Source organism: Borostomias antarcticus, assembly GCF_949987555.1.
Source record: "Borostomias antarcticus genome assembly, chromosome: 16".
Classification (NCBI taxonomy): domain Eukaryota; kingdom Metazoa; phylum Chordata; class Actinopteri; order Stomiiformes; family Stomiidae; genus Borostomias; species Borostomias antarcticus.
In genome coordinates, this window is record NC_140249.1 from 24571922 (window position 1) to 24581921 (window position 10000).

Genomic DNA, 10000 nt, shown 5'->3' on the forward strand with positions numbered 1-10000 from the left:
ATGAGAGAGACCGGTCGGGAGTCTGGCGTCTCGCCCCGGTAAGACGAGCGTGTTTATGTCACCGCCGGCCCGTCTAGCCAGCGAGATCCCCCCCCCCCCCGGTCACGCCACTGTCACCCAACCACCGCAAATCCCGCAAGGCGATCCACCTTTGTCCCCCGCCGGACACAAAGAACACGTTCCCCATCGCCGTGACAGCGCCCTTTAACACCGGAACAATCGCCGCTAATTGGAGGGGCAATTAACCGGCCCCTCCGTGCCGGTGATCAATGGGGACACTTGTTGTTTTCGGGCGCCGAGGTGTCCGACGGTGTTGTGCGTTCAGCCCCGTGTGACAGCTGTGTTCTGTGGCGTTGATCCTGTCTCAGGTAGACGGGCCCTGGCTTCATCACACGGGCTCACAGTGTAATCTAGTGAGACGCCATTCAGAAGTCCCTCATTCACTGGACAGACAGTATTGAACGCTGACACACACTCGCCTTAACGTTGGTCACCTGACCAAGACTTTCCTATTCTGGAATCACGGTTGGAAACTACAGCGGCTGCTTGTTTGAAGCCTTGTTCAGTGGTGTTAAGTGGTGTTCAGTGGTGTTCAGTGGTGTTCAGGGGTGTTCAGTGGTGTTCAGTGGTGTTCGGTGGTGTTCAGGGGTGTTCAGTGGTGTTCAGTGGTGTTCAGTGGTGTCCGGAGGTGTTCGGAGGTGTTCGGAGGTGTTCAGTGGTGTTCAGTGGTGTTCAGTGGCGTTCGGTGGTGTTCAGTGGTGTTCAGTGGTGTTCAGTGGTGTTTGGTGGGGTTCAGTGGTGTTGAGTGGTGTTGAGTGGTGTTCAGTGATGTTCAGTGGTGTTCAGGGGTGTTCAGGGGTGTTCGGTGGTGTTCGGTGGTGTTCAGCGGTGTTCAGTGGTGTTCAGTGGTGTTCAGTGGTTATTCCCACATGCCATGTACAGTATGTCACATGTAAAGTTCACACACATTCATTGAATTCTGAGGATAGGTTACAGTTGATAATGAACAGACAAACTCATTTCGCGAACATAGATCTGAATAACATAGATCTGAATAACATAGATCTGAATAACATCGATCTTAATAACATCGATCTGAATAACATAGATCTGAATAACATAGATCTGAATAACATAGATCTGAATAACATAGATCTGAATAGGCTCCGGCCTTCACAGAAACAGAGGGAGAGATGGTCACATGTCTCAGGATAGACCAGACTTCACACATCACTCAACGATGGGACACTACCCATGGTAAACGGTAAACGGTAAATGGACTGCACTGATATAGCGCTTTTATCCAAAGCGCTCTACAATGAAGGCCTCTCATTCACCCATTCACACACACACACACACACACACACACACACACACACACACACACACACACACACACACACACACACACACACACACACACACACACACACACACACACACACCAATGGCGGCAGCTGCCATGCAAGTGGCTTGCTGTGGGCTTGCTTTTGGCAGATCTCTGCACCACACTAGTATACACTGAGAAAACACAGTGAGCAGCATGACTCAGAGCTGGCTTTGTGGAGAGAGAAAGTGTGTGTGTGTGTGTGTGTGTGTGTGTGTGTGAGAGACAGAGAGAGAGAGAGAGAGAGAGAGAGAGAGAGAGAGAGAGAGAGAGAGAGAGAGAGAGAGCGAACTGGTGAACAGCAGATACTAATGTAACAAAGCCCGGAGCTCATTAACAGGCCCACTGGGACCTTGTTTACCCAGCATTCCGTGCGCTTGGGGAGGCGACGCCAGAGCAGCTGTCCTCTCACAGCAAGGTCCTGCAGCGCCAAGGAGACAGCGGCTATGGCAACAAACAGACTAGACCACCCTAGCCCAGACCAGCCCAGCCTAGCCCACCCTAGCCCAAACCAGACCAGCCCACCCTAGCCCAAACCAGACCAGCCCACCCTAGCCCAGACCAGCCCAGCCCAGCCCAGCCCAGACCAGACCAGACCAGACCAGACCAGACCAGACCAGACCAGACCAGACCAGTCCAGCCCACCCTAGTCCAGTCCAGTCCAGTCCAGTCCAGCCCACCCTAGTCCAGACCAGCCCAGACCAGTCCACCCTGGTCTGGCCTGGGGGTGAAGCAGCAGTGTGAACCCCCTGGTCTGGTGAAGCAGCAGTGTGAACCCCCTGGTCTGGTGAAGCAGTGTGAACCCCCTGGTCTGGTGAAGCAGTGTGAACCCCCTGGTCTGGTCTGGTGAAGCAGCAGTGTGAACCCCCTGGTCTGGTGAAGCAGCAGTGTGAACCCCCTGGTCTGGTGAAGCAGCAGTGTGAACCCCCTGGCCTGAGGATGAAGCAGCAGTGTGAACCCCCTGGTCTGGTGAAGCAGCAGTGTGAACCCCCTGGTCTGGTGAAGCAGCAGTGTGAACCCCCTGGCCTGGTGAAGCAGCAGTGTGAACCCCCTGGTCTGGGGAAGCAGCAGTGTGAACCCCCTGGTCTGGTGAAGCAGTGTGAACCCCCTGGTCTCTGACACCGATCCAGGCCCGGGACTCAGCGGAGGTGAAGTCCCTCTAAATGGAGGTTTAATTGGGAGTGTCGTGTGTCAGGAGAGGACAAAGATGTGATGGAAACCTTATCAGGGGCAGAGTTCATCAGTTCATCAGGATAATGGACCGGGGCGGGGGGGTGGGGGTGGGAGGGGGAGGGGGCGAGGCCCGGTGAGGTCCCCAGTGGAGGGGCGGGGGGGTGGGGGGGGGGGCGGTGAGGCCCGGTGAGGTCCCCACTGGGGGGGCGGGGGGGTGGGGGGGGGGGCGGTGAGGCCCGGTGAGGTCCCCAGCGGGGGGGCAGGATGAGTGGGCCTGATGACCTGTTGAATGGCCTCCGAGACAGAACTGGACCACATACAGTATGCATGCACACACACACACACAATCACACATACACACAAACACCCATGCACGCACACGCATGCACGCTCACACACAATCTCACACACACACACACACACACACACATACACACACACACACACACACACACACACACACGCGCACGCACGCATGCACACACAAACAAATACCAATGCACACATGCATGCACATGCACACACACACATGTGCACACACACAATCACACATACACACACACATACACACAAACACCCATGCACGCACACGCATGCACACGCACACACAATCTCACACACACCCACACACACACACACACATACAAAAAGGAGCTCCAAAGCTAACTGTTTCCTTGGCAACCATCCTTTCAAGCATTTCTCAGAAGTTCTAGATGTTTCCGGGCTGTTTCTCAGTCTGGAGTTATAAGTCCTTCAGGTCGATGGCTGTCTTACCGCACGACCACCGCCTGACAACCCAGCGAGACACGGCCGTACCAGACTGGATTCAACACCTAAACAACCCAGCGAGACACGGCCGTACCAGACTGTATTCAACATCTAAACAACCCAGCGAGACACGGCCGTACCAGACTGTATTCAACATCTAAACAACCCAGCGAGACACGGCCGTACCAGACTTTGCCTACCATAGACAATATAACTGACTCTTTCCTATACAATAGATAATGACAACTGACTCTGCACAACTGCATAATTGAATGTTATTAATTGCACTGCTTATATCACAGATACAGTCACAGTCATCCATGATGGGAGGGGATGAGTAGATGAGGATGATACTGATAGACTGATGGGATGAGTAGATGAGGATGATACTGATAGACTGATGGGATGAGTAGATGAGGATGATATTGATAGACTGATGGGATGAGTAGATGAGGATGATACTGATAGACTGATGGGATGAGTAGATGAGGATGATACTGATAGACTGATGGGATGAGTAGATGAGGATGATACTGATAGACTGATAGACTATGGATAGAAAATCACCAGTTTGGGAACCTTGTCTAGCTGCAGCTGGACCTGTCAATGGAGCCTCGCTGTTTAAAAGGAAGGAACTTCTGCAATGATGTGGAAGATCCACAACCGAATGTGTTCTCCTACTGCCCAGATAGCAAGCGGATGTGTAATGATTCTGGGCCATATATGGGCCGGAACTAAGCCACAAGGGCCAGATCTGGCCTGTATATGGCCCTGATCCGCTTGCTATCTGGGTGTGATGGTGTACCACTGTAGCCATGTTGATGTGAAAACAGACCCGTGGTGATGATGTGCTCTTGAGCAGGTGAGCTGTGCTCTCCTACCTTCCTCAGGAGTGGGAGGGTACTACTCTTCTTCTCTTTTATCAGCTTCTTCAGCTTCTTCTTCATGGTGTTCAGCGGGAGAGCAGATGTTCTGGGTGTCCTGAGATGAAAGTAGGATTTGTGTTTAATAAGCTTTTAGGCTACTATTATCTTTCTTAGATACACTCATAAATAGCATTAGGAATTGACATGGTTAACAGTTCAGACACCTGCAGTGGAATTGAATGCACATTTGAATTATGATGAGCTGCTAACGAAGATGACTGTCTAACATCAAGCACCCTGGGCCGCTCTGCTGACAGACTGGACCGAACTATACTGACCCCTGCTGGCTGCATTTAGACAACTCCAATTACAGCAATAATCTTTATTCCGATGCTCAATATGAAGTCTCGTTCAGAATATTTTATACATTCGACTTGATCTTTTTTGTCCTCCTACTTCGTTGTTTTTAAAAACCTGTTTTATACCACTTTGAGATTTTCTTTTCTAAATGTATTTATTGAAGCAAAGGACATAATGCAGAGTGAAACAATGATCAGAAACAATTATCACACTACTAACCTCTTCTCTGCAGACTTATTCGGTCCACTCATCTCTAGAGCTAACGTTATATCCTATTACACACGTGATGAAATCAGAAAGATGACCAGTCCAGTGGTCGCGGTCATGTCTGACCCCTCTATACTCTCACAGTAGCGGCGCGGTCAGCAGCTTGTAGTGTTGTGAGCTGTGAGGAGGTGCGCGCGCATCCTGCTGCACGTGCTAGAGCGCTCCTGGTCACCAATGGAATGTTCAAACGAGGACGTCATAGTGGATACCACGTCATACCACGGCGGCTCTGAGGACGTCATAATCACTGAGCTGAATTGTATCATTACATTCTAAATCGATTCATGCATATTTATGAATATTTACTTCTGGTCCAGGAACGTAGGCTACGTAGGCTATGTTCGTCTGCTCAGCCAGACTATTTAATGGGCCGTGTATTTATTTAGTCAGCCAATTGGTCCCTTGAGCATCAATAACTAGGCCTGCTCATTGAATATTAGTGTTAGATCTTGCTCATTCACATAGTCACAGTGAGATCTGCCGAGTCAATTACACTACCTGTTAAAACTCTGTGAAATCAGAATGTTTCACACTAAGATATTTAAATTGATCAACACATCACATGTAGGCTAGGCTCTAACCATTATTTGCTTGCTGTAGGTCCTAATACCGGCAAGAAAGAAAGAAAGTTGCTCTGGTTCTGACAGCAGTAGTAGTCTAGTTTACTAGCTTACACTTCACTACTTTATTATGCAATTATTGTAAGTCACTTTGGATAAAAGCGTCTGCTATGTAATGTGATAACGCAATATTATGCTGCCCACACATTAGACCTACCAACAGACTGTTCTACACATTAGACCAACAGACTGTTCTACACATTAGACCTACCAACAGACTGTTCTACACATTAGACCTACCAACAGACTGTTCTACACATTAGACCTGCCTACAGACTGTTCTACACATTAGACCTACCTACAGACTGTTCTACACATTAGACCTACCTACAGACTGTTCTACACATTAGACCTACCTACAGACTGTTCTACACATTAGACCAACAGACTGTTCCACACATTAGACCAACAGACTGTTCTACACATTAGACCAACAGACTGTTCTACACATTAGACCAACAGACTGTTCTACACATTAGACCTGCCTACAGACTGTTCTACACATTAGACCTACAGACTGTTCTACACATTAGACCTACAGACTGTTCTACACATTAGACCTGCCTACAGACTGTTCTACACATTAGACCAACAGACTGTTCTACACATTAGACCGACAGACTGTTCTACACATTAGACCGACAGACTGTTCTACATATTAGACCAACAGACTGTTCTACACATTAGACCAACAGGCTGTTCGCTGTTTTAGTTCAGTCAGTGATTTGTATCTGAAAACCTGTCAGCTAGGAAGGTGTTATGTTTAATCCAATATGTTTAACACCTGTAATGGATACAACATGCATCTTTAATGTGTGTGTGTGTGTGTGTGTGTGTGTGGGGGGGGGGGGGGGGGGGGGGGAAGGGGGTCCTGTAGCTGGTCTGTGAAATCAAAACCTGCTTGACTCCAAACAGCTCTCCTAATGACCTGCACTGTTCTGAAACAATTACACCCACACACACACACACACACACACACACACACACACACACACACATACACACACACACACACACTGAGGCCTGTACGGTAAAGCCTAAGGGGGGGGGGGGACTTTATGTTGGCCGGTGTCACATCATGAGTGAGTGAGTCTGTCAGTGAGTCTGTCCCCCCGTAGTACCAGAACCCACCACAAAAGGGGCACCTTTCCAATGCATTTTTCCATTGACAAGTACATTTAGATTTTTACATCAAAACCTATGCTTGGTGTCTCAGTATCGTCTCAGTTTACTCAGGAAACCGTGTGCTTTCTACATCCGCAGAGTAGAGCTTGAGGTAGTAGAGCTAGATATGTCTGTATTTCAACATTCATTATAGGACTAGACCATACAGGTGCATGGACTTGTTTGCCCACTAGATGGCGACGTTATTGTCCTCTTACTCACTCTACCATGGTTTGTAGAGATCTTACTTTGGTCAATCACTGATACACATGATGTGATATTAGAAGCGACGAAGAAAACGGCGCTCATCTGTCGTTGCTTTCAACACAAAAAACTATAAGTGTTTCAGTGTAGCACAGTCCATCCAGCCAGGGGCCTTTTTAGCTTGACCAGCGTCATCATCCACATGAGCTGGTTAGAGCTCACATAGTAGTACTCATTATAAGTTGTTTTTTCCATTGCCAGTACATTAAGATTTGAAGACTGACACTAGTATGCTATGTATTTCAGTAAAACTATAGTCTATTCTACTGAGGGACACTTCTACTTTTCAAATACAGAGTTTAGATAAAAGAAAAGATTCCTGGCTTGTTTACTCATTGTTTTACATGTTAGGGGTCTCATAGATTACGAGTGCATCATATATTAATTCAAAAATAAATTCATTTTTTCTACTTCATCATTGCCACAATGGATTATGCATCATGGGTGGGGGACAACATGTTCACTGTGCATTTGTTTTTTTTAGGGCACAAAGGTCATTGAGTGAAATAAGAAGATTTGGAGCCTACGAATAAATAACTAGACTTTAACGTTTTTATATTTGGGTTAGGCCTACTATTTGACAAGGACTTTGGGGATATCGAACCCAAATATAAACAGAATTATCCCTTTACCATCCAAATGGCAAAAGTGTAATTATACAGTACAACAACTGTGCTCTCTATGTCCAATAAGAAACATGAGTGACATGATGTATTTACTTCCTCAATTTGGATATTGATATTGATACAGTCAGCCTGGGGTCAAAGCCTGTCAATCTTACACATTTCCACAGCTAGGCCTAACTACTACCACTCATATCTCATACAAAATACCCTAGATTTGTTGCCTCATCTGCTTCAGTAACCTAACCTAGCTAATAAACCACCCTGTTCTTTCACTGCTCAATGAGACTTCCAGCAGGGGGCGCAGTTACCCCAGGTAAGGCCACAGACAGACTGTCGTGCGTTTCTCTTCACGTGATTCGTTTGTTCAGTTGGGAACATTCGTAGGCTGAAACGTCAATATATTTAGACCGAAATACACATACAATTCTACACTGACAAGCTTGTGCTCCGTGTAGTAATATCACGCTGCTAGACATAATGTATATAATTTAAAAAGCTACTATTTGTCACGAATGTGTGTGTAGGAAAACACAGATAGCGTCAAAAAGTCACGTGTCTGTCAGCTGAGCCCAAACAAGTGTTGCTTTGGGATTCTTTACACATAATAGTCAGTTTACAACCAGGTAAATCCACCTTTACTATCTAGCAACTGGGATTTAATATATTACTTAAAGTAACACGTACACGGTTTAGCTACTAGAGCTCAAGTAGGTTGCTACAAGCTAGTTAAGTAGCTTAGATGTAGCTTAGCTAGTGCTAACTAACAAACGTTATAGCTCTAGCCTACCCAGATGGTCTCACTTCTTGTGAAATCACACACACACACACACACACACACACACACACACACACACACACACACACACACACACACACACTCGATACTGGGAGTGTGTGAGTTTAGGGATGATCATGATGTATTTCTGTTTTGGTTTATATCTATCTTAGCTCCTGCTCATCTTCCAGCTGAGACCATGAAGAAGAGCAGAGCGAAAGCGCCCACTTCCAGGGAGAAGGAGTTTGAGTTCCTCTTCAGGGCAGGAAGGCATCAGTGCGTCCTCAAGGTGCCCCTGCTGTTCCCCCTGCTGCCCCCCGTCCAGGACCACCTCAGAGACCTGCACGGACGCCTCATGCTGCTGCACAAACTACCCTGCTTCGTGGAAAACGGTGAGATCTAGTCTGCTGTAGATCTATAACACTCATATTAAGAGCCACTAAGTCAAGCTGACATCTACTGTATGTGATCCTATTCTCTTACACTATCTCTTTCTTTGAACTCAAATGGTATCTTCTCCCTCTGCAATTTTGTACTCCGAAAATATTGTGTTCATACCTGTTTGGTTGTCATGTGTTTGTGGTGCAGAGTTAAAGAGTTCGCTGGCCAGCTTCATTGAGACTGAGACCATCGAGGATCACGACAGAGAAGCAGAACTGGCCCTGCAGAAGCTCACCAGGGGGGAGGTGGACATCAACCAGCTCACCAGCGCATGGGCCAAGTCCTACTCTGAGGTAAACACACACACGCACACACGCATGCACACACACACGCACACACACACACACACAACGCATGGGCCAAGTCCTACTCTGAGGTAAACGCACGCACACACACACACACACACATACACACACGCACACACGCACGCACACACGCACATACGCACACACACACACACACACACACACGCACATACACACACACACACACATACACACACGCACACACACACACACACACACACACACACACACACACACACACACACACACTCACACACACACACTCACACACACACACACGCACACACACACACACACACACACACACACACACACACACACACACACACACACACACACACACACACACAAAGTAGGCCTAAGTCTTGTCCAGTCCAGAGTGCCCCATAGGACAGGCCGATCCTCTTTCTCTGTAGTTTGAGTGGTTGTCGTACACGTAGACCTGTTGGAGAAGACCCTGGACTACTGAAGGTATGGGAGGGATGTTTACATCATATTCTATCATAAGTCCTTCACAGGTCTGTGAGTGAAAGATATAGACTAATCTTGAAATAACAAGGATACATGCTTTTGTTGAAAGAAGTCCAGGTTTAGACCTTCAGTGCAAATAGATACACAACGCAGACTATGGGACCTGGAATGTTCTTCACATTACCTCCGCCAGGGTAGGCTAAGAGACTTGGACTATTTAAGAACTTGGCAAACAATGTAGGCAATGTGAAGCTGATAACGTGAAATAGTTAACAAGCCGTCTGTGTAATCAACAGCATTTTTCCCCCCTAATGAAGCGATACATAGCAGGGACACCGGGGAGGGTTGTAATTCCCTGCAAGCTTGGAGTCACCGGTCCGATTGAGGCCACTGTCATTAAAACACTCCTGTAGTCTGCTGAGCAGGTCGACATCTCATGCAGAAGTCCCTTTGAAACAGAATATCCGCCTTATTTTGTCTTTTAAGAAGGTCAACGCGTCACGATCATCTGCT

The 10000-nt window shown here is 47.5% G+C and overlaps 2 protein-coding genes across 2 annotated transcripts in view; one reads left to right on the forward strand and one right to left on the reverse strand.

The window, feature by feature from the left end:
• The window catches only part of dyrk4 (dual-specificity tyrosine-(Y)-phosphorylation regulated kinase 4), a gene marked incomplete at both ends in the record, with an annotated part of 27269 nt that extends 27082 nt beyond the window's left edge, over nt 1-187 (reverse strand). Inside the window, one exon of the mRNA XM_084450995.1 lies at nt 150-187. Within this exon, the coding sequence (XP_084307121.1) occupies nt 150-187 (38 nt within the window). The remainder of the gene's footprint in view (nt 1-149) is intronic.
• A 7865-nt stretch (nt 188-8052) lies between these two features.
• The window catches only part of ferry3 (FERRY endosomal RAB5 effector complex subunit 3), a 19534-nt gene continuing 17586 nt past the window's right edge, over nt 8053-10000 (forward strand). Inside the window, exons 1-3 of the mRNA XM_084451190.1 lie at nt 8053-8118; nt 8444-8662; nt 8859-9004. Coding sequence (XP_084307316.1) covers nt 8470-8662; nt 8859-9004 — 339 coding nt within the window. The 5' untranslated portion in view covers nt 8053-8118; nt 8444-8469. The remainder of the gene's footprint in view (nt 8119-8443; nt 8663-8858; nt 9005-10000) is intronic.